The sequence below is a fragment of the Nelumbo nucifera genome, chromosome 1 (assembly GCF_055504915.1).
Source record: "Nelumbo nucifera cultivar China Antique chromosome 1, China Antique-T2T, whole genome shotgun sequence".
NCBI lineage: Eukaryota > Viridiplantae > Streptophyta > Magnoliopsida > Proteales > Nelumbonaceae > Nelumbo > Nelumbo nucifera.
Window position 1 is genome coordinate 54994227 of NC_142649.1, and position 24517 is coordinate 55018743.

At 49.3% G+C, this 24517-nt stretch overlaps 1 protein-coding gene across 3 annotated transcripts in view; it reads right to left on the reverse strand.

Moving 5' to 3' along the window:
- Positions 1-10628: 10628 nt before the first annotated feature.
- The window catches only part of LOC104590980 (amino acid-ligase), a 53745-nt gene continuing 39856 nt past the window's right edge, over positions 10629-24517 (reverse strand). The window contains exons 4-5 of one of the 3 annotated variants that reach the window (XM_088896808.1): positions 11539-11930; positions 10665-11457 (exon numbers count right to left, since the gene is read on the reverse strand). In XM_088896808.1, the coding sequence (XP_088752934.1) occupies positions 11425-11457; positions 11539-11930 (425 nt within the window). In that variant the 3' untranslated portion in view covers positions 10665-11424. Of the gene's footprint in view, positions 11931-24517 lie in introns of all 3 variants that reach the window. The other 2 variants (XM_088896809.1, XM_088896807.1) reach the window with 2 other exon arrangements.

Consider the following 24517-nt stretch of genomic DNA (forward strand, 5'->3'; position numbering starts at 1 on the left):
CAAATGGATCTACAAGAGGAAGAAGGGCCCCGATGGCAAGATTGAGACCTACAAAGCTCGTTTGGTGGCGAAATGGTATACTCAGAAAGAAGGCATCAATTATGAGGAAACCTTTTCACCCGTGGTCATCCTTAAATCCATTAGGATCCTGCTAACTGTAGCAGCGTACCATGACTACGAGATTTGGCAAATGAATGTCAAAACCGCGTTCCTGAATAGAGATCTTAGTGAAGATATCAACATGCAGCAGCCGCAAGGCTTCATTGCTGCTGGTCAGGAACACATGGTATGTAAACTTAATAGATCCATTTATGGACTTAAGCAGGCTTCTAGGAGTTGGAACATCCTTTTTGATTATGCAGTCAAAACGTTTGACTTTGAGCAGAATCCGGACAAGCCCTGTGTTTATAGAAAATCCAGTGAGGATAAGATCACCATTTTGGTGTTGTACGTAGACGATATCCTACTCATTGGGAATGATGTAGGAATGTTGAGTTCGATCAAGGTATGGTTATCAAAACAGTTCTCCATGAAAGATCTTGGAGAAGCTTCATACATACTGGGTCTTCGATTCAATAGAGATAGATCGAAGCGAATAATTGGATTATCCCTGGTTGCTTATATTGACAAAATTGTCAAAAGATACAGCATGGAGAACTCCAAGAAAGGAAAGGTTCCTTTCAGGCACGAAGTCACTCTCTCCAAGAAGATGTCTCCCAAGACTTCTGAGGAGATTGAGAGCATGAGAGACATTCCCTATGCCTCAGCCGTAAGGAGCATCATGTATGCCATGTTGTGCACTCACCCGGACATTGCTCAGGCGATGAATGTGGTAAGCAGATTCCAGGCAAACCTAGGGCAGGAGCATTGGACTGCTATGAAGAACATACTCAAATACCTTCGAAGGACAAAAGAGTTTTGTCTAGTATTCGATGGTAGTTCACTACAAGTTCTAGGGTATACAGATGCCGATTTCCAGTCGGATCCAGATGATATAAAGTCTACATCTGGGTATGTTTTCACGATAGGATCGTGTGCTGTTTGCTAGAAAAGCAGCAAACAAGGGTCCACTGTAGACTCCACAACCGAGGCCGAGTACATTGCCGCAAGTGAAGCTGCCAAGGAAGCCGTGGGATGAAGAAATTCATACATGTATTGGGAGCGATTCCATCCAGCACATCACCCATCCCGTTGTTGTGCGGCAACAATGGAGCGATCGCCCAGGCTAAAAAGCCTCGGGCTCACTCGAAGTCCAAGCACATCGAGAGAAAGTACCATGTACTGCGGGAGATCGTTGGTAGAGGGGACATCCTAATTCAGAAGGTAGCATCAGCGGATAATGTGGCAGACCCATTAACTAAGCCACTGACATAGAAGGTGTTTGACAAACACGTGGAAAGTATGGGACTCCGGCTTGTACCAGATTGGACCTAAGTGCAAGTGGGAGCTGTTAAACAGTCTTGTATGCCCTTAGCTTCAATCCGATTTGATGTACTTTTGTTATTTAGTGGAAATAAATAAAGTGCATGTTTGATTCATGTTGTTTGGCTTAATTCTGTGTAAGACCCTAAAACTGGACACTTATAGAGACTCGTTTTAGTTTTAAAGATTCACAACCGTTGGATAAGTCTGGGGAGATTTATCCTACCAAAGCTGATACTGGTGTGCCACCAATTGTTGGGATGGCCTGTCTCAGCCACCAGGGTAAGACCCGAGGCACATGCAGTATGGGATTACTTGAATCCTTGAACCGGACCAGATTTCCAATATTGCCCTGGACCTTGGAGACAGATGGGCAAAATTGGAAAGTTGCACCTAACCCCTAGACTTGATTATGACATTTCACTAGGTGTCGGATCGGGTTGTCTTTGATATGCCAATCAGTGAGATCCTTAGATGGGGATCAAAACTTGGGTATGTTGGAACAGTCTGAGAATTCATCTGAGTGGGTGATCATAGTGACAGGATCAGCCCCTTTGTCGGACAAAGGGTAATAATTGGGAAAGGCACTCTCTCTGATGGAAACCAAACTGCCGGCAATTGATTTCAATCGTTGGAATTTTGTTTTGCAAAATTAATATATTTATATATATATACGGTTTCAAAATGTTTGCAAATGGTTTTAATTCCCGGGATCCATGTGTGGAGAGTGCGGCACTGTTCCTTGCAACCGAGGGAGAGGTCCTCTCTTGTCGGGCAATGCTTGATCATTAAGGGCTGAGAGGTTAAGTGTAAGACCATTTAGGATAGTACCTGATGGGCTAATCTTGCACCTGCCCACAGTCCCTGGGTTTTTATAAAATGGCTTGGCCCAGGGACCACTTAATGTAAGTGTTGGGTCCATAGGGTCCATATGATGGGCTCAGGGGTTTACTGAGATTTTCAGTGAATTCGGTTGGGCCTTGTGTTAAAGGCTGGGCCAAACCCATGTGGCTGGTGTGTAGATCAATGCTTTGGTCCCACGCCAGACAAAGAAGCCCAACTGAGCAGCATATTGGAAACTAGTTAAACACTGAACATATAATGGTCCAAAAGCCCATTTCGAGCTGGGCTGATATGATCACCCATCTATGGGGCGAATCTGAGATTAATGTTAGTAAAATGATTGGGCCTTTAACTTTATCCACTCCAGGAGACCAAATTCAAATTGGATTTGAATCTGGTAACCTCCTGATAAGATCAGGAGTAAACTAACTTAATCTGCAGATAGGATTAAGATAATCCCCTATCCAAATACAGATTTGGATTGGGATAACTCCTAATTAGGAGGTTTCTTAATCAAGAAGAAAGGAGGAGAAAACCCCACAAAACATATCAGATTTCAAACTGGGGGTTTGTGCGCAAGAAAAGTCCCTACGAATTGAGATTAGATCTTATTCATACTCTAGAGAGAAGAGAAGTAGTTCAGCCATCTTCGTCCCTGGAGTTCTCCTCCTGCCGCCGCCATTCCCTCCTGCAAGATTCGATCTTTGCAGCAATAGGAAGTCAATAAACCAGTTCTTGACATCAGTCTTGCAGGAAAGACTGAAGAAGATTCGGTGTTCAGAGTTTCCAGAGGATTCTTGCGAAGGATCTAGTGTGTAGGACGCACCCTGCTGGTTCCGTTCCATCCACAGCTGTGTCATCTTCAGCAGGAGCGGATCTTGGTTTCTTCTTTGGGCGTGAACACCAGATTTGGGAGATACTGCTTCTCCGGATCAGGTATATTCCTCCCTTTTTGAAATTCGCCCATCCATTCCGCAACAATTTTGGCGTCCATTAGATGGATCCTACCATTCCTTCAGAAATGGTGTCCTGAAAACTAGGTGGCCTCCCCTGCAAGTCTGAAAATGGACAAACAAAAATTACTTTCTTAAATTGGAATAATTCGGGAATTAAACATAAGCATTCCCTGCCCACTTGCTATTAAGCTGGCCAAACAATCACTGCTCAATGCCTTCAATCACAAATTTGGGATTATAGGCATTTGATATTGCATTCTATTCAGTGCCATTAATTTGGAATAACTTGGGAATGAAACATAAACATTTCCTGCCCACTTGCTGTTAAGCTGGTCAAACAATCACTACTGAATGCCTTTAATCACAAATTTGGCATTATAGGTGATGAAGGGTGATTTGGCCTGACCTAGCAAAAAAGGGACACATGGACACAACCTGACTAAGAGATGACAGTTCAGCCTGACAATCCTAGTTCGCAACAATTAAGCTCGGGTATTCAATCACCTCGGCACAAGGTCACCTCAGCACAGGGTCACCTCGGCATTCAATCCAGTTCGGAACTAAAAGACTGAAGTATCAACTCGGGGCTACCGACCCGGACCACCACATAACAATCCCAGAAGTCTCTCCCCACCCGGATCGGGCGGAATTGATAATCTTTATTAATTGATGTGTTACCCCCGAATTAAAGCAGAAACGGATCCCATCAGGGCGAAGATCTCGAAACTTATCCGCAAAACCCGCGAGGGCTCAACTATATAAAGGCACCAACCCCAATGACACAAGGTACGCGTGATTCTACTCTCTAGCTCTCTAGCTCTCAATGCTTTCAGCTCGCATCACCTTTTACTGACTTGAGCATCGGAACGACCTCACCGGGTTAGCCACCCTAGGTTCTCTAATTCACTGTCTTGCAGATTCATGTAGCTCGCTGCTCGACTGGAAGCTAGATCATCCTCTAGCAGGGAGTAGTCAGATCGCGCTACATCAATTGGCGTCATCTGTGGGAAATCGATCGAAAAGTCATTTTCTTTACAGTCATCAACCTTTTCCTGAATCAATGGCATTTTCCAGTCACGCCAGACAAAGCAGTGAGATGAATGTCTTCGGGGGACAACCCCAACACCCTTCAGTTTGCATCGGTCAGTTCACCATCCCGTTTACTGTGGTTGGGGTTCCAACGTTGACCACGCCACCGAGCACCACGCAAGTGAACGCCCCACTCCCCCCAGTGGTAGGCGCAACCTTTTCTGAGCCTTCTGTGGTTCCCCCCGGAGTTGGACAGTCCTAGTTTGACGACCTGGTGTAGTGTGTGCGGGCCATCCATGTCCAAATGCAGTAGGTTCAGCAGTTCCAACAGTACCAACAGTACCTCTTCTACCAGCAGTACCAGCAGCAGTTCCCTCCACTGCCGCAGAACCAACAGCCGGTTCCACCTCGGCACCCAAGGACCCAGCAGAATCAGAACCGACCTCACGTGAACCAAGGCATCATTCGATCTCCCCACCGAGGCGAAGAGACTTCCCAAGTCCCAGTTCCTCCCAGCAGTTAGGTCTCACCCCGCGGGAGGAGAGACGGTCAAATTACTCCACCTACTTCGCAAGGGAACCTTAGAAATAGGTCCGGGGACACTCAGCATAACAGGGCCAATCTTCCTCGGCGTTCGCAACAAGACGGGTTGCTTGCAGGTAACCAGTTCGGGGTTCGGGGTGCGAACTCAAGGCAAGGCCTCTCCGTCCATGATAGCCAGCCCTAAAACCCCACGAGGAACCAGGAGCTACCTCGCGGCAGAACGGTACCAGAGCATACCGAAATCAGCAGCACCAATGCCAAAGTCGGTAAAGAAGCAGCAACGGAGGCATCGCAAGGCACGCCATACTTCAGCTCAGAACAGCCAGCCAGCGAGACCGAACCAACAAGGACAGGCTAATGGTAAGGAGGAGGCGAGCTCGGTAGCTACAAAGGCCGCTCCTCCCCTACTTTCCGGGTCGTCTCCCGAGCTCTTGGCGACCCCGATGCCCAAAGATTTCAAGATGCCTCCCTTGGACAAGTATGACGAGTCTTTTGATCTTAATGATCATGTGGACTCCTTCCAGTCCCAGATGCACCTAGTTGGGGCTGACGAATCTTGTATCCCCTACTTTCCGGGTCGTCTCCCGAGATCTTGGCGACCCCGATGCCCAAAGATTTCAAGATGCCTCCCTTGGACAAGTATGACGAGTCTTTTGATCTTAATGATCATGTGGACTCCTTCCAGTCCTAGATGCACCTAGTTGGGGCTGACGAGTCCTGTATGTGTGTGGCTTTCTCCACCACTTTTAAGGGGGTAGTTCGGACCTGGTACCAGAACCTCGCACCGGGATCGATCAAGAACTAGGCGCAGTTCGCAGATTTGTTTACCTCGCACTTTATCACTAGCAAGAAGTGTCCGAGGTCGCAGGAGAGCTTCCTCAACGTGGTTCTGAGAGAAGGAGAGTCGATTAGAAGCTATATCAAGCGTTTCAACGACACCTGCCTGCAAATCCCCGACTTAGACCCAGCGGTAAGACTCACGACAGCTAAGAAAGGAATAACTCACAGAGAGTTTAAATGGCATGTGGTGGCCAATAAACCAAAAGACATCACTGAATTCCTCAAGCTAGCTAACCAGTTCATCGGAACCGAAGAGGAAATGAACCAGAAGACTGACAACCCGGTAGAGAAAAGAAAAAGAGACAGTGACAACATAGGTAGTGACGGGCACAAAAGAAGAAAGAGCAAGTCCCCGAGCAGGGGAGGAAACAAATCTGGAAGTCGATCTCCTTCGCGATCTCACAAGTCAGGTCGGTGCTCCAGGACCCCACCTGTTGAAAGGACGAACTACACACCTCTCAACGCTAAGCGAGGAGAAATCCTAATGGCCATCAATGACTCCTCTGTCAAGTGGCCTCCTAGGTTGAGGGGAGATCCTACAACAAGAAACCGGAACGTCTACTGTCATTTCCATAGAGACCACGGGCACAACACGAAGAACTGCAGGAACCTCCGCAATGAGATCGAGGAGCTCATCCACTGTAGGTACTTAAAAATTTTGTACAGCGAGAAGAGAGAAACCAGGTAGATCAGCAAGCAGACCGGCAGGGGGACTAGAGAAGGAATGCCCCCAAGACCAGCAACAGGCAGAACGAGCAGCCGCCACGACAGTTCCCCGAGGAGAGACCAATCTGTGGGGTAATCAATATGATTACTGGCGGTTCCATCATCGCGGGGTGTACTTCAGCAGCCAGACGAACCTTAGTCCGTGAACTAGAAAACGAAGAGGGGAACCCGCCAAAGGGACCTTGACTTGAAGAACCAATTTACTTCACGGAGGATGACGCGCGCAGGATCCAATATCCTCACGACGATGCTCTAGTAATAAAACTGAGGCTCAACGACTTCGAGGTCAAGCGCATCCTGGTGGACTTGGGTAGCTCCGCAGACATACTATTCAAGGACACCTTCGACAAGCTGCAACTCCAGAAAAGCAACTTAAAGCCGACAGACACTCCCCTGGTAGGCTTTAGTGGCGAGGAGGTCAGACCTCTCGGGCGAGTCTCAGTACCCGTAGAGGTCCGCACATGGTCGAGTATCGCGAGGTTCAAGCACACATTTCTGGTGGTCGCGACTCCCTCTCCTTATAATGCCATAGTAGGTCGATCCATTATGCACGTTCTATGTGCGGTAGTATCCACCTACTATTTGGCAATGAAGTTCCCAACGGACTATGGAGTAGGAGTTGTGCGAGGTGACCAACTCGAATCTCGCAAGTGCTACGTAGCCGCCCTCAAAGGGAAAGCAAAGCTAGCGGCTGACATCGATCTCGAGCAACCAGCAGAATATGCCGACGAGCAAGCTAACCCAACATAGGAGACAGTCCACATCCCGGTCTCAACCGATGACCCGACCAAGACTCTCCAGATCAGTGCTTCGATCGATGAGCCACTTCGCTCTCAGCCGGTAAGCTTCTTACTAAAAAATTTAGATATATTTGCCTAGTCTGCGGCAGAGATGCCCGGAATAGATTCCAATATTCTAACTCATAAATTAAATAACGATCCCTTAGTCAGGCCAGTTAGACAAAAAAAGCGTAACGTCGCCCCAGAACGCTGGAAGGTAGTCGATGAAGAGGTCGAGAAGCTCCTAGCGGCAGACTTCATCAGGGAAGTCCATTACCCGAGCTAGGTAGCTAACCCAGTTCTTGTAAAGAAGGCAAACGGCAAGTGGAGCATGTGCGTCGATCACACCGACCTGAATAGAGCCTTCCCGAAAAACTGCTTCCCGCTGCCCAAGATCAACCGCCTAGTGGATGCGACCTTAGGGCATGAGTTATTTAGCTTCCTCAACGCCTATTCCAGTTACAACCAGATTAGGATGGATCCCGCCGACGAAGAAAAATTTGCCTTTATAACTGAGCTCGAGTTGTATTGTTACATGGTCATGCCCTTCGGACTAAAAAATGCTAGGGCAACCTTTCAACGCCTTGTAAATAAAATTTTTGAGCCGTTAATCGGCAATAAAATTTTTGACATGGTCATGAAGATCCAGAATTCAAATTTTTTGCTAGATGATTTGCAAAGTGTTTTTCAAATTTTACGAAAATATAATATGAAATTAAATCCCAACAAGTGTGTCTTCGGGGTCACCTCGAGTAAATTTTTGGGCTATATAGTCAACCGACGTGGCATCGAAGCCAACCCGGAAAAAATAAAGACCATCTTAGATATGAGGCCACCCCGCAAACTAAAAGAGGTTCAGAGGCTGAACGGCAGGATAGCTGCCCTGAGCCGTTTTATGTCCAAGTCGGCAGATCGCTGCCTACCCTTTTTTAAAGCCATAAAAAAAGAGTAAAGACTTCGAGTTGACTGCAGAATATCAGCTCGCCTTCGACGAGCTGAAAAGATACTTAGCCAGCACCCCAGTTCTGACCCAACCCGAGGAAGGGGATGTATTAAAGTTGTACCTCTCCGCGAGTGAAGAGGTGGTCAGCTCGGTACTAATCAAAGAGGTAGATCGGGTCCAAGGACCCATCTACTATGTTAGCAAAGTTTTGCAGGATGCAGAAACCAGGTACCCGGAGATTGAGAAACTAGCATACACGCTAATCATAGCAGCTCGCAAGCTTCGTCCATACTTCCAAGCCCACACCATCGTCGTCCCCACCAACAAGCCTTTGAGACAGATTCTGCTCAAGCCCAAGGTGTCTGGTAGATTGACGAAGTGGGCTATCAAACTAAGTGAGTACGACATCCGGTTTGAACCTCAGATGGCAATCAAAGCCCAAGCCTTGGTCGATTTTGTGGTAGAATGTACATTCAGTACCGCAACTCTCGAGCTGACCGAGCTTAAACACACGATGGAAGCTTCAACCAGTGTGGCACCGGTCCCGATCAGAACAGGTCCAACCTGGGACAAGGAGCCCTGGATTCTCCACGTTGATGGCTTGTCCAACCAATAGGGAAGCGGTGCAGGAATAATTCTGTACAGCCCAAGCGAGGTGAAGCTGGAATACGCACTCCGATTTGGGTTCACGGCATCAAACAACGAAGCAGAGTACAAAGCATTGGTCGTCGGGCTGACCCTAGCAAGGGAAATGAAGGCAAAGCACCTCATCATATGCAGCGACTCCCCTACTTACGCTGCTTGCAACCCTCAGAGGCCGAGTACGTACTCCGCAACACCCATAAAGGCTTGTGCGGCGGACACTTAGGGGGCAGGGCTCCCGCACAAAAGGCATTACGACAAGGCTACTACTAGCCCACAATAAAGGCAGATGCACTCGAGCTCGTCAAGAAGTGCGACAAGTGTTAGAGGCATGCCAACATCCACCACTGACCTGTTGCCGATCTAAAATACCTCACTAGCCCATGGCCCTTCGCACAGTGGAGAATCGACATACTTGGCTCATTCCCGCTAGCGACAGGATAGAGGAAGTTTTTGGTCAGAGCAGTAGACTATTTTACGAAGCGGGTAGAAGCTGAACCTCTAGCAACAATCACAGCCCGCAACATACAAAACTTCTTTTGGAAGAACATAGTATGTCGCTTCGGGCTACCTCAGGTACTCATCTCCAATAATGGGAAGCAATTCAAGAATATTACGTTTTAGAATTAGTGTGCCGAAATGGGAATTCAGCAAAATTTCACATCGGTGACACACCCCTAGGCGAATGGGCAAGCGAAAATCACCAATAGAGCCATACTTCACGGACTGAAAGCTCGCTTAACTCGAGCCAAAGGGTTGTGGGTAGACGAACTGCCCAATGTACTCTGGGCCTACTGGACTACCATCAAGATTGCCACAGGTGAGACTCCTTTTAACCTCACGACAAAGAAGCGGTGATCCCAGCAGAAATCGAGGTGCCTACACTACGCTTGGAGGCCTACGACGAAGAGGTGAATGATGACGAGCTCCGTACCAATCTAGACCTGGTGGAAGAGGTACGAGATCTGGCATACATCCAGACTACAGCCTACCAATAGAGAGTAGCTCGATACTATAATGCCCGGGTCAGAAAGGGACACTTTCGCGTCGGTGACCTGGTTCTTCGGAAGGTTATAGTACCTGAGCCCGGCGTTGGTAAGCTCGAACTGAATTGGGAAGGTCCGTACCAAGTAAGACGGGTATTCGGGGAAGGTACGTACGAGCTCGAGACTCTAGAAGGGAAGTAAGTACCTCGAACGTGGAACATCGGCAACCTAAGAAGATACTACTTGTAATCACCGAACTGGAGAGAGGACTATGAGTCACTCCCAGAAACCCAAGGGCTATGATGCCGAGCTGACATAAGACCTTGGCACTACGATAAGTTGCAGTCGCCTCTTCAGCATGGATGGATAAGTCTCAGTCGCCTCTTTGGCATGGGCGGATAAGTCCCAATCGCCTCTTCAGCATGGGCGGACAAGTCCTAGTCGCCTGTTCGGCATAAGCAAACAAGTCATAGTCGCCTCTTCGACATAGGCAAACCAGTTCTCATGCCTGAGGCATAGACAGTTCGGGTACAAACCCTACTATGTCTAACCCACCTCGGCATATAACAACATGTTGATCCCATTTGAAGTCAGGCCTGATGACTCGGCACTGAGGGATAACCGACACCTAAGCGAGTAGGCTGTGTACAGACAGGTCGGGTATATACCCTACACTGTCCGCCCACCTTGGCATACAACGATGCGAAGTTATCCCTACTCGTAGTCTAGCTCGTTAGCTTGACAGTTTGGGGCAACCGACACTTAGAAAAAAAAATCTACTCCTATTTGGGGTCGACGCACAACAATGCGAAGTTATCCCTACCAGTAGTCCAGCTCGTTAGCTCGACAACCCGGGATAACCAACACTTAGATAAAATTTACTCCTATTTTTGGTATAGTTCGCCAGTTCGGGAGTTATTTACACTTAGAAAGTTTCTTGCACAGAGATAGCCAAAATACTTGTATCTTCATTAATGTGAAGTTTTGAGTACAAAAAAAAAGAAAAAGAAAAAAAATGAGAAGAAAAAAGAGAAACTTTCACTATGAACCGAGCTCGAAGGCCCGAGGTATACATCATAAAGGACCAAGAAAAGAGCTATCTAGTCACTTCGTGGCTCCTCACCCTTGTTGGAGGCTTCAGTAGGAGAATCCGTCTCCATGCGGCTCTCGCCAGCACCGGTCTCCTCATCATCATCGGACAGGTCACCGTCGCTTTCTGCTTCGGAGTCTAGATCTTGGGCAGCTTCAACGGCCATCTCCTCCATGACCCTCGAAGTAGTTATGGCACTGAGGTCAAGTTGGGGGAACTCACGTCGGGTCAGCCACCTGCTAAGTTTAAAACCTTTGCGGTAGCTCGCCGTCCCCACCTCGACCATCTCCTTCTGGTACTCCGCCGAAGACTTATACTCCTCGACGGCCTTGACCTTGGCCTCTTCCATGGCCTGAAGGAGTATCTCAGTTCGCTCCTTCACGTGAGCCTCGAGGTTCTCCACCTCCCTCTTCAGTGCTGCCTCCCACTCCGCAAGCTCCCTCTTCAAGGCCACCTCACGCTCTTCGAGCTTCTTCTTTTCTAACATTAGCAACGTGATCAGTTCCTTCTTAGCTCGTGCGTCCTTCTTCAGCTGGTTATTTTCATTGCGGGCTAAGTTCAGCTCAGCGTGGGCCTTGCGGGAAGACTCCTCGGCTGCGAGGGCCCGCTTCAAGTTCACTTCGGACTAATAAGCCAAGGCGTGGATGGTGGAATTCACCTACCAAGAGAAGAAAACAAGCGTCAGCATATAAAAAGCCAAGTACAAGACAGATCGAAGAAGACAAGTCCGAAAACTTACCTCCATGCAGTGAGTAGCCGCTAGGGCTCCAAGCTGAGCAACCGGCAGTTTGGACCAGCTAGCAACCTCCTCATCAAACACTGCGCCTTTGCTCTTGAGGAGGCCGAATTTCGGAGTCAGAATGCTCCGAGCTGCGTCGTCGCTACCTGAAGAAGCGACAGCTGCTAGGGCGAACTCCGAAGACGTAGCCTCCTTAGGCGCGCACGGCGGTGAGAGTTTGCCCGATTCCTCCTCGACTAGGTCTATCACTAGAGGCTGCTCGACGGTTGATGGTTGCTCAGGCTTTGGAACGACAGCTAGTGGGGACTCGACGCGAGCTCTTTTTGAAGCTCTCTTCTTTTTCCCCTTCTTCATACTCCTGAAGAGTTCGTTGGTGGGGATGTCCATGATAGCTGCAACAAAAACGAATTGTCAGAAACAGTACCGAAATAAAACAAACAACGACCTACTAGGACTCAAACCGGCCTGCACGAGCTTCTCCTCGTTCATGAAGTCTTCGAACTTCAGGCCGAGCTCCACCCAAGATCGGAGCGCCTCCCTCGTCTTCAGGTCCAACCTGACATTGGGGTCCAGAATGGCTGCCCTCCAATGGGTCAGGAAAGGCCACCCCTCAGTGTTGCGAACTACAAAATAGCACCTCTTCTAGGCCGGGACCTTGTTCGGGAGCTCGTGCAAGAGTTTGAAGCCAAGACGAGGTGACAAGTAATAAGTTCACCTATGCTCGGGCAAAACACAGAACGAGTTCTTTTTGATGGAAAGTGATGGAGGGAGATTTGGCCCGACCCCTTGGCCGCGCGACCCGAGCTCCCCCAAAAGGAACCCACACTTCCCATGAGGAAGAGCCCGAGCTTTCCCTTGGAGACCCCGAGCCTTACAAGGAACACCGCAAAAGGCAAAAGCCCGAGCTGGACCACCTTGGGTCAATTCGGGCCACACTTCTATCCAAACTCAAGGCCACCTCGCAAACCACCCCAGCACTTTGGCTCCAGGTCACGTGACTGGACAAACCGTACCTGACACCATAGAAATCCGTACCCGGAGGCGGTGCGCCTAACTGATTAGGGGTCTAACATATGACAGCCGCACTTCAACGGCCACCTGCTACCACCATCTCAGTCGTTGCAGAGACGACCCTAACAAGGAAGACAGTGGCGGTTATGTCTGTCCCTGCAGAGGTGATGGCACCCGATCTGGCAGAAGTTTGGGAGTGAGTGTACCTGGGTGGTTACAAAAGGCCTTCTTCCCCCAGAGAATGGGGTATGTGATTTTGTGCTTTCTGGTCTTCAAATCTCTTGTTTTTCCTTGCCTCCTCAAGAATATTAACTTGAGCTTCAGAGTATTCCCACCGGGTTCCTCCCCGGAAATCTCCAGTTCCTTCCTTGTTTCAGGTATCTTCAGCTCCATCAGAGGCAAGGCTACCGGCAGTTAGGACCGACCGGATCGCGCATCATCATTTGGCACCATCTGTGGGAACCACCTTCAAAAGTCCTCCCCCAACCTTTAGCTCTTTTCCTAAAGAAAGAAAACTTAGCGTTCATGACTTCTTCTAGCAGCGATAGGCGTAATGTCAACCTGAATGCCACCGGGGAACACCCTCAACCCCCACTGTTTGTATCGGGCAATTCACCATCCCCCTCTCGGTGGATGGAATCCCTAGCCTGAATGTGCCACGAACAGTGGCGTCTGTGAACGACCTCCTCTGCCCCTCCGTTGAGACAACTTTCGTTGAACCAACCGTTGTCCCTCTGGCAACCAGCCAGAACCAACTCGATGATCTGATACATGGCATGCGGGCCATGCAAGCCCAAATGCAGCAGCTTCAGCAACACCAACTTTACTAGCAGCAGATGCTACATCATGTCTCCCAGTACCACTACCAACAGCAGTTCCCCCAACTGCCTCAGAGCCAGCCGCAGCTCCCACCCCGGCACCCCACTGCCAAGCAAGTCAAGCCCTCTCCTCAAGGCTGGCGCCCTCACCAGGGAGAGACTTCCCAAGCTCGAAGCCCCTGTAGAAGCCAGACCTCATCCCCTGGCAGGAGAGAAAGACCGACTACCCCCGCCTCGCAACACGCCGACGGATCAGGGACCTCCCGACCTATCAAGTCAGCATCACCTCGATGCTCTCAGGCCGAAATCCCGCCCGCGGAAAACCGGTTCAGCGCCTTAGCCGCGGACTACCCCCAGCAGTCCGAGCCCATTCAGCTCGACAACACCGAGGCAATCAGCGCCAATACCGGGCCTTCCAAGTAGCAGAGGAGGCGCCGACGAAGTTGCCGAACTACCACTCGCGTCCTGCCCGAGCTCTGAGGTAAAGAAGAAGCAAGCTCGGACGAGGTAAAAGTTGCCCCTATTCTTTCAGTCCCTTCCCCCTGTCGTCAGAACTCCTCGCGGTTCCCATGCCCAAAGATTTCAAACTCCCTCCGCTAGACAAGTATGATGGGTCCTTTGACCCCAGTGACCATGTCGATGCCTTCCAATCCTAGATGCACCTAGCGAGGGCCAGCGAGTCCTGCATGTGTGTGGCCTTTAGTACCACCTTCAGAGGAGTGACCCGCACCTGGTATAGGAACCTGGCCCCGGGTCAATAAGGAGTTGGGCCCAATTCATGCAAGTCTTCACCGCGCACTTCGTCACCAGCAAGCGGTGCCCTCGAACTAAGGAGAGCCTCCTCGGCATGATCCTGAAGGAAGGGGAGCCCATCCGAAACTATATCAAGCGATTCAACGACGCATGCTTGCAGATACCACGCCTAGACCTCGCAGTACAGCTCGCGGCGGCCAAGATGGGAGTGACGCACAAGGAATTCAAATGACACATAGTGGTCAACCAGCCCACAACCATTGCTGAGTACCTCAAGCTCGCAGACAAGTTTATGAGAACGGAGGAGGAGATCAATCAAAGAACCGGGGGCGGGTTTGAAAAAAGAAATAGAGAAGGGGAACCCCCCAGCCAAGGGGACAGTCAGAAGAACAAGGATCCAGGTCGGGGGCTGATGCCAAGTCAGCCGTTCTTCACCGAGGACGATGTGCGCGGGGTTCACTACCCCCACAACAACGCACTTGTCATTAGGTGAAGATCAATGACTTCGAAGTCTGGCGCATACTCGTTGACTTCGGCAGTTCGGCAGACATCCTTTTTAAAGCAGCCTTCGACAAACTCCAGTTCCGAGATAGTGATTTGAGGCCCGCGAACACCCCACTAGTCGGCTTCAGCGGAGAAGAGGTCAGACCCCTGGAAAAGGTCACGGTACCTGTAGAATTCGGGACGTGGCCTAGCACGGTAAGGCTCAGGCATGACTTCTTGGTGGTTGCGACCCCCTCCCCCTACAAGGCCATAGTTGGTCGGCCGATCACCCACGCTTTAAAAGCCGTGGTGTCCACTTACTATTTAGCCATGAAGTTCCCTACGGACTTTGGCATGGGGGTAGTGCGGGGCGACCAACTCGAGTCCCACAAGTGCTACGTCGCCGCCCTCAAAGGAAAGGCCAAAGTAACCAGTGACCTCGAACTGGAAAGACTGGTGGAGCAGAACGAGGAGCGAGCTGCGCCCACGGAGGAAACTGTTCTCATCCCTGCCTCGGCAGAGAACCCAGCCAGATCACTTCAGGTCGGTGCCTCCCTGGAAGAGCCCTTGCGATCCGAACTGGTACGCTTCTTACTCCGTAACTTAGATATTTTCGCTTGGTCCACGGCAGAAATGCCTGGCATAGACCCTAACCTTATAACTTACAAACTCAATACTAACACTGTAGTTAGGCCCATTAGACAGAAGAAACGCAAATTAGCCCCAGAACGCTGGAGGGCGGTCAATGAGGAGGTCGAGAAGCTCCTCGCAGCAGACTTCATAAGGGAAGTTCATTACCTGAGATGGGTAGCCAACCCCGTCCTGGTAAAAAAGGCGAACGGCAAGTGGCGCATGTGCGTTGACTACACCGACCTGAACCGAGCTTGCCCGAAAGATTGCTTCCCCCTCCCCAGGATCGACCGCCTAGTGGACGAGACCTCGGGACACGAGTTGCTAAGCTTCCTGGATGCTTACTCGAGCTACAACCAAATCAGGATGGACCCGACCGACGAAGAAAAAACCGCCTTCATTGTTAGACAGTTTTGTATGCCCTTAGCTTCAATCAGAATGATGTACTTTATGAGTTTATTGTAAATGAATAAAGATACATATTTGATTCATGTTCCCTTGGTATGGCCTGTCTCAGCTGCCAGGGTGAGACCCTAGGCACATACAGTGTAGGATTAATTGAATCTTTGAACTGGACCAGATTTCCAGTATTGCCCTAGACCTTGGAGATTGATGGGCAAAACCGGAAAGTTACACCCGACCCTAGACTCGATTATGATACTGCACTAGGTGTCGGATTGGGCTATCTTTGATGTACCAATCAGTGAGATCCTTAGCGGGGGTCAAAACCTAGGTATGTTGGGACAGTCCGAGAATTCATCTGAGTGGGTGATCATAGTGACAGGATCAGCCCCTTTGTCGGACAAAGGTAATGATCGGGGATGCACTCTCACTGATGGAAACCAAGACTGCTGGCAGCCGATTTCAACCGTTGAGATTTGTTTTGCAAAATATATTTTATATAAGATATAAAAGTATATATGTATGGTTTCTAAATTGTTTGCAAGAAGGTTTTAATTCCCAGGATCCATATGAGTGGAGAGTGCAACACTGTTCCTTGCAGCCGAGGGAGAGGTCCTCTCTTGTCGGGCAGTGTATGATCGTTATGGGCTGAGAGGTTAAGTGTAAGACCATTGAGGTTAATACCTGATGGGCTAATCTTGCATCTGTCCACAGTCCCTGGGTGTTACAAGGTGGCTTGGCCCAGGGACCTCTTAGGGTAAGTGTTGGGCCCGTAGAGCCCATTTGATGGGTTTCAGGGGGTGCACTGTCTTTAACAGTGTATTCAGCCAGGCCTTGTAACAAAGGCTGGGCCGAACCCATGTGGCTGATGTGTAGATCAATGCTTGGGTCCCACGCCATACAAGGAAGCCCAACTGGGCAGTAGTTAAGAGGGTTAAGTGAGCACATAAGCTTAATGGGCCTAAAGCCCATTTCGAACTGGGCTGCTTATTTAGTTAATAAAGGAGCGAAATCTGAAGTGGATCAGCTAATAGGATTGGGCTTAGACCCTATCCACTTAGAGAGTCCAAGATCTAAATAAGATTTAGATCTGGAAACCTCCTAATCAGATTAGGAGATGGCTGATCTGATCTCCAGATAAGATAAGGATTATCCCTTATCACTTAAAGGGACTTGTAAACCAAATATGATTTGGATTAGCAACTCCTAATCTGATTAGGAGCTGATCCCTTTAAGACTATAAAAGAAGAAGGGGGCGGCAGCCTTTAGAGACACAATACACACAGATCATCAGGTTTCTTTGGTGCTGAAATCTAGAAGAGAGAATTCTGCTCCCTGCAAATACTCTCTTGCCGCCTCCCTGTTCTTGCCGCCCTGCTTTCCAGTTCGATCTCCACTTGTGGGAGAAGTCAAGATTAGATCTTGACATTAGTCCTTTGAGAAAGGACTGAAAGGAAGCTGTGCTCACGTACCATCTTGCTGATTCTTGCGAAGGACAGAGTTCTTGGAGAAGAACATTGCTGATTCTGCTCCACCTGCACTGCGCCATCTTCAGTGGGAGCAGTCTTTGGATCCTTCCTTGGGCGTGAACACCTTCGTTGGGAGATATTATTTCTCCGTATCAGGTATAATCCTTCCCACTCCTTTTTGGTTCAGATCTGGTTCAGTTTATGGTTCAGAATTGATCCTTGAAAATATGATTTTCTAAATAGGGAATACGATTCCCAGTTGAAGGGAGAGAAAAATTTTTGAAATTCGCCCCTTATTCCGCAATCTTTTGGGCGTCCATAGGATGGATCTCTCATCCCTTCATTCATAACCGAGTTCGGCCTGTACTGCTACAAGTTTATGCCCTTCGGACTGAAAAATGATGGGGCAACTTTTCAAAGGCTTGTGAATAAGTTGTTTCAACCCTTAATTGGCACAAAGAAAGAATGTTATGTAGACGACATGGTCGTCAAGACATAGTTTTCGCATGAATTAATACAAGATTTGCATTCGGTCTTTCGAGTTCTGCGTCAATTTGGTATTAAACTAAACCCAAACAAGTGTGTCTTCGGTGTCACCTCGGGTAAGTTCCTAGGGTACGTCGTCAACTGGCACGGTATTGAGGCCAACCCGGATAAAATAAAGGCCATCCTAGATATGAGATCACCCTGAAAAGTAAAAGAGGTTCAGAGGTTAAATGGCAAAATAGCCGCTCTGAGTCGTTTTATGTCTAAATCGGCAGACCGCTGCCTGCCCTTTTTCAAGGCAATGAAAAGCAAAGGGTTCGAGTGGAACCCGGGATGCCAGCTCGCGTTTAATGAGCTCAAAAGATACCTCGCCAGTGTTCTAGTCTTGACCCGGCCCGAAGAGGGTGATGCTTTAGGACTATACCTCTCAACGAACGACGAAGTGGTCAGTTCGGTACTGATAAAGGAAGTAGATCGGGTCTAATGACCCATCTATTACGTTAGTAAAGTATTGCAGGGAGTAGAAATGAGATATCCAGAGATAGAAAAGCTAGCCTATGCGCTGGTAATAGCGAACCGTAAACTCCGTCCGTACTTCCAAGCCCATACTATCATCATCCTCACCGACAAACCCTTAAGGCAAGTATTGGTCAGGCCCGAGGTCTCTGGTCGATTGACGAAGTGGGCCATCGAACTCAGTGAATACGACCTCCAATATAAGCCACGAACCGCTATCAAAGCCCAAGACTTGGCAGATTCTGTGGCAGAATGCACATTCAGCTCCGAGGTCCTTAGCCTAGTTGAACACGAGGCTCCCAGTTCGGGTGAGCTCGGTGCTCCTAGGCCGGTTGAGTCCGAGCACCGTGAGGTCACACCCAGTTCGGTATCTCTCCTGGTTAGTCCAAGCGCGAACTGGGATGAAGAGCCCTGGATCCTTCACGTAAATGGCTCCTCAAATCAGTAGGGCAACGGAGCCGGTGTAGTTCTTCACGGCCCGAGTGGCACGAAATTGGAGTACGCACTACGCTTCGAGTTCGCGGCACCCAACAATGAGGCGGAATACGAGGTGTTGATAGTCGAGCTAGCCCTAGTGCAAGAGGTAGAAGCAAAACACATAGTTATCTGCAGCGATTCCCAGCTTGTGGTCAACCAAGTTACAGACGAATACGAAGCCCGCGAGCCCAGTATGATCGCCTACTTGGCAAAGGTAAAGGAGGCTCTGCTTAAATTCCAGTCACACTTCATCAAGCAAATCCCGAGGTCAGAGAATGCTAAGGCCAATGCCTTGTCCCGGTTAGCCAACACCAGTGACAACACCATGAGAATAGTGTACATAGAGGACTTACCTCGGCCTAGCATTCTCGGAGGGGCAGAGGAGGTCGTTCCTGTCGCCCAAGCAGAGCCGAGCTGGATCGATCCACTCGCGAGCTTCCTGCTACGTGGAACCCTCCCCGCAGACCGCAACGCCGCTAGGAGGGTAGAGCGCCAGGCAGCCAAATACGTCATAATAGATGGATGGTTGTACCGGAGATCCTACACGCTCCCCTACCTGCGTTGCTTGCGGCCTCCCAAAGCCGAGCTTGTACTCTACGACATTCATGAAGGCCTGTGTGGCGGACACCTGGGGGGCAGGGCCCTCGCTCAAAAAACACTAAGACAAGGATACTATTGGCCAACAATGAAAGCAGACGCCGTTGAGTTAGTAAGAAAATGCGACAAGTGCCAGAAGCATGCCAATATCCACCATCAGCCCGCCGCCGATCTCAAGTATCTTACCAGTCCATGGCCCTTCGCACAATGGGGCATCGACCTACTTGGGCCATTCCCGCCAGCTACAGGTGGGAGGAAGTTCCTAGTAGTGGCGGTAGATTACTTCACAAAGTGGGTAGAAGCTGAACCTCTCGCAACAATCACAACTCGAAACGTCCAGAACTTCTTTTGGAAGAACATAGTGTGTCGCTTCAGGTTGCCTCGGGTAATGATTTTCGACAATGGCAAGCAGTTCGAGGATATCAAATTCTAGGAATGGTGCCAAGATATAGGGATTCGACAGAACTTCATGTCGATCGCACACCCGCAAGCAAACGGTCAGGCAGATTGAAGGTCAAGCTAGACCGAGCTAAAGGACTATGGGCAGACGAACTACCTAGCGTCCTATGGGCCTACCGAACTACAGAGAAGACCGCCACCGGAGAAACCCCCTTCAACCTCACCTACGGTACGAAGGCAGTCATCCCAGCTGAAATCGAAATCCCCTCATTACGACTGGAAGCGTACTGCAACCGGACCAATGAAGACAAGCTACGTACCAACCTCGACCTGCTCGACGAGGTGAGAGACCTCGCCTACATCAGGACAACAACGTACCAGCAAAGGGTAGCTCGGTACTACAATGCTAGAGTCAAGAGGCGAAACTTCTACATCGGCGACCTAGTTCTTCGCAAGGTCATGGTACCTGAGCCCGGCGTTGGCAAACTCGGACCAAACTGGGAAGGACCCTACCGAGTAAAGAGAACACTCAGGGGAGCGTACAAGCTCAAAACCTTGGAGGGTAAACAGATACCCCAGGCATGGAACATCGTCAACCTAAGACGATATTACCTATGAATTACCAAACTAAGTGAACTATGAGCCACTATCAGAGCCTAAGGGCCAGAATGCCGAACTAACAAGGACCTCGGCACCTCATCGACGAAGGCCAAGTGTTAGCGCCAAAGCAGGCTGCACAAGTATGGATGCCGAGGTGCATAGCCCGGGACCCAATTCTAGTCTACGTTAACCAACCCAGGCGGAGAACAGATCGGGTGTATAGCCTTACTACGTTAACTCGCCTCAGGGCCTAATTTTAGCAGTTCGGCAAAAAAAAGAGAGAAAATGACAGTGCACAACACTTAACCAAAAAAGGACATTTCATTGCAAAATATCTTGTTTACATTTCATTCCAAAAAAGAGAAAGAACAAACAAAAACGAGCTCGCAGGCTCGGCATACATCAACTCAGGGGCACATCTCCCTTGCCTTCAGAAGGAACCTCAGCAGCACTTGGAGGGTCCGCTTCGTCTTCAGAGTCTACATCATCGTCAGCCGCGGCAACCATCTCCGGAGTGATGCGCGAGGTGGTTATGGCACTGGTGTCGACCTCAGGGTACGCATGCTTTATCATCCATCGAAGAAACCCCTCTAGTACGAGCCCACCATCAGGTCATCAAAGCGCGCCAAAGCAATGTAGTCGTCGACGGCCTTCACCTTAGCATCCTCGAGGCCCTGGAGGAAGATCTCGGTCTTCTCCTTGATATCGGCCTGGAGGTATTCGACCTCGTGCTCCAAGACCCCTTTCGAGGTCGCGAGGTTCTTCACCACAAGCCTCAGAGCCCTGTTGTCCCTCTGAAACCTCTCCAACTCGGTCTTCTGAGCCGAAGCATCGCTCTCAAGACGATGAATCCGCTCCCGAGCTGTCTCCAGCTCGGCTTGCACTGCCCTTAGCTCTGCCTGCACTGCGTGAGAAGCCTCCTCGGTAGCTTGTGCCCACTTCAAGTTCCTCTCCGCCTGAAGAGTTAGGGTGTGGATGGAGGAGTTTACCTGCCAAGCGAGAACAAGTCAGTCCAACAAGAAGAGAATAATAGCACAAAGGAAAACACCAAGAGAAACCACTACGACTTTCCACCATAGCATGTAACGCAGTGCGCGCCCCGATGTGACTTGGAGGGAGGTCAGCCCATGCCGCAACCTCCCCGGGGTTGACAGCCTTCTTGCTCTTGCGAAGAGCGTAGCTCAGCGTTAGTATGCTACCAACCCCCTCTTGGCTCCCCGAGCTGGAGAGCACCGTCCGAGTGTGGGAGGCTGTGGTATCAATATCCCGAGCCTCTGCTATCTCGGGCTCCACTGCAACCTCCGGAGCAGGCCCAGCCACCTCGGACTGAAAGAATGGTAGGATCCATCTAATGGACGCCATAAAGGTTGCGGAATGGGTGGGGCGAATTTCAAAAATTTCCTACCTTCTCCCAACTGGGAATCATATTCCCTGAATTTAGAATACAATATTCAAGGATCTACTTGAACCCTAATCAAACCAGATCTGTACCAAAAGATAAATGGGAGGATTATACCTGATCCGGAGAAGCAGTATCTCCCAAAAATGGTGTTCACGCCCAAAGAATGCTCCAAGATCTGTCCCTGCTGAAGATGACACAGCTGTAGATGGAACAGAACCAGCAGGGTGCGTCCTACACACTGGATCCTTCACAAGAATCCCCTGGATGTACTAAACACTGAATTCTTTCAGTCTTTCTTGCAAGACTGATGTCAAGAACTGATTTCTTGACTTTCTTTTCTGCAAAGATCAAATCTTGCAACAATGCAGATGGCGACGGCAGGAGGAGATTTTCCAGAAACGAAAAAGCTGAATTGTTTTCTTTTCTGGAGAGAATGAGATCTAATCTCAATTCGCAGGAACCTTTCTTGCTTACCAGAACCTCTTGGATCGAAATCTGATTTCCCTCTCTTGGTTCATTCGAAAATCTCCTCTCTTTTCTTCTTGATTAAGAAATCTCCTAATTAGGAGTTATCCCAATCCAAATCAGTATTTGGATAGGGGATAATCTTAATCCCTTTCCCAGATAGAGTTAGCTTACTCCTGATCTTATCAGGAGGTTACCAGATTCAAATCTGATTTGAATTTGGTCTCTAAGAGTGGATAAGGCTAAGAGCCCAATCCTTTTTGCTAACTTCAATCTCAAATTCGCCCCATTGATGGGTGATCATATCAGCCCACCTCGAAATGGGCTTTAGGCCCATTAAGTATTCAGTGTTTAATTAGTTTCCAGTCTGCTGCCCAGTTGGGCTTCTTTGTATGGCGTGGGACCCAAGCATTGATATACACACCAGCCACATGGGTTCGGCCCAGCCTTTAATACAAGGCCCAGCCTTTAATACAAGGCCCAGCCTTTAATACAAGGCCCAGCCAAATTCACTGAAAATCTCAATGAACCCCTTGAGTCCATCGTATGAACCCTATGGGCCCAACACTTACATTAAGTGGTCCCTGGGCCAAGCCATCTTATAAAAACCCAGGGACTGTGGGCAGGTGCAAGATTAGCCCATCAGGTATTATCCTAAATGGTCTTACACTTAACCTCTCAGCCCTTAATGATCAAGCACTGCCCGACAAGAGAGGACCTCTCCCTCGGCTGCAAGGAACAGTGCCGCACTCTCCTCTCACATGGATCCCGGGAATTAAAACCATTTGCAAACATTTTGAAACCGTACATATATATGTAAATATATTAATTTTGCAAAAACAAAATTCCAACGATTGAAATCAACTGCTGGCAGTTTGGTTTCCATCAGAGAGAGTGCATTCCCGATCATTACCCTTTGTCCGACAAAGTGGCTGATTCTGTCACTATGACCACCCACTCAGATGAATTCTCAAACTGCCCCAACATACCTAGGTTTTGATCCCCACTAAGGATCTCACTGATTGGCATATCAAAGGCAGCCTGATCCAGCACCTAGTGAAGTGTCATAATCGAGTCTAGGGGTCAGGTGTAACTTTCCAGTTTTGCCCATCTATCTCCAAGGTCCAGGGCAAGACTGGAAATCTGGTCCGGTTCAAGGATTCAAGTAATCCCATGCTGTATGTGCCTCGTGTCTTACCCTAATGGCTGAGACAGGCCATCCCAACACTTGGTGGCACACCAGTATCAGCCTTGGCAGGATAAATGTCCCCAGACTTATCCAACGGCTGTGAACATTTAAAACTAACATGAGTCTCTACAAATGTCCGGTTTTAGGGTTTTACACAGAATTAAACCAAACAACATGAATCAAACATGCACTTTATTTATTTCCACTAAATAACAAAAGTACATCAAAATGATTGAAGCTAAGGGCATACAAAACTGTCTAACACGGACTCCCTGGGAGAGTCAAGGTCGATGACTGGGGGACGGCTTCGGGCTCCACAGCCCGAGGAGATCCGGCACGAGCCCGCTTGGTAGCCCGCTTTAGCCTCTTCATCCCTTCGATCAAGTAGGCACCTCAGGTCTTCTCCGCCTCCATGACACCTGCAAAAGGAGCTCGGCATCAGTAAAAAATAAATAAATAAATAAAATAAAAAATAAAAAATAAAGAGAAAGGAACTAAGAAAGAAACTTACCCGAACTCAGACCAGCCTGGATAAGCCTAGCCTCCGTAAGATAATCTTTGCATTTGAGCCCAAGTTGGGCCCAATCCTAGGGGGCAATTGATGGAGGGAGATTTGGCCCGACCCCTTGGCTGCGCGACACGTGGAAGCAATAGAGTGTGACCTGGCAGGAGCGCCAGCTCGGCACAGCGGCATGCCCGACCCGAGCTCCTCCAAAAGAAACCCACACTTCCCAGGAGGAAGAGCCCGAGCTTTCCCTTGGAGACCCCGAGCCTTACAAGGAACACCGCAAAAGGCAAAAGCCCGAGCTGGCCCACCTCGGGTCAGTTCGGGCCACACTTCTATCTGAACTCAAGGCCACCTCGCAAACCACCCCAGCACTTCGGCTCCAAGTCACGTGACTGGACAAACCGTACTTGAGACCATAGAAAACCGTACCCGGAGGCGGCGCGCCTGACTGATTAGGGGTTTGACACATGACAGCCGCACTTTAACGGCCACCTATTACCACCATCTCAGTCTTTGCAGAGACGGCCCTGACAGGGAAGACAGTGGCGGTTATGTCTGTCCCCGCAGAGGTGACGGCACCCGATCTGGCAGAAGTTTGGAAGTGAGTGTACCTAGGTGGTTATAAAAGGCCTTCTTCCCCCAGAGAATGGGGTATGTGATTTTGTGCTTTCTGGTCTTCAAATCTCTTGTTTTTCCTTGCCTCCTCAAGAATATTAACTTGAGCTTCGGAGTATTCCCACCAGGTTCCTCCCCGAAAATCTCTAGTACCTTCCT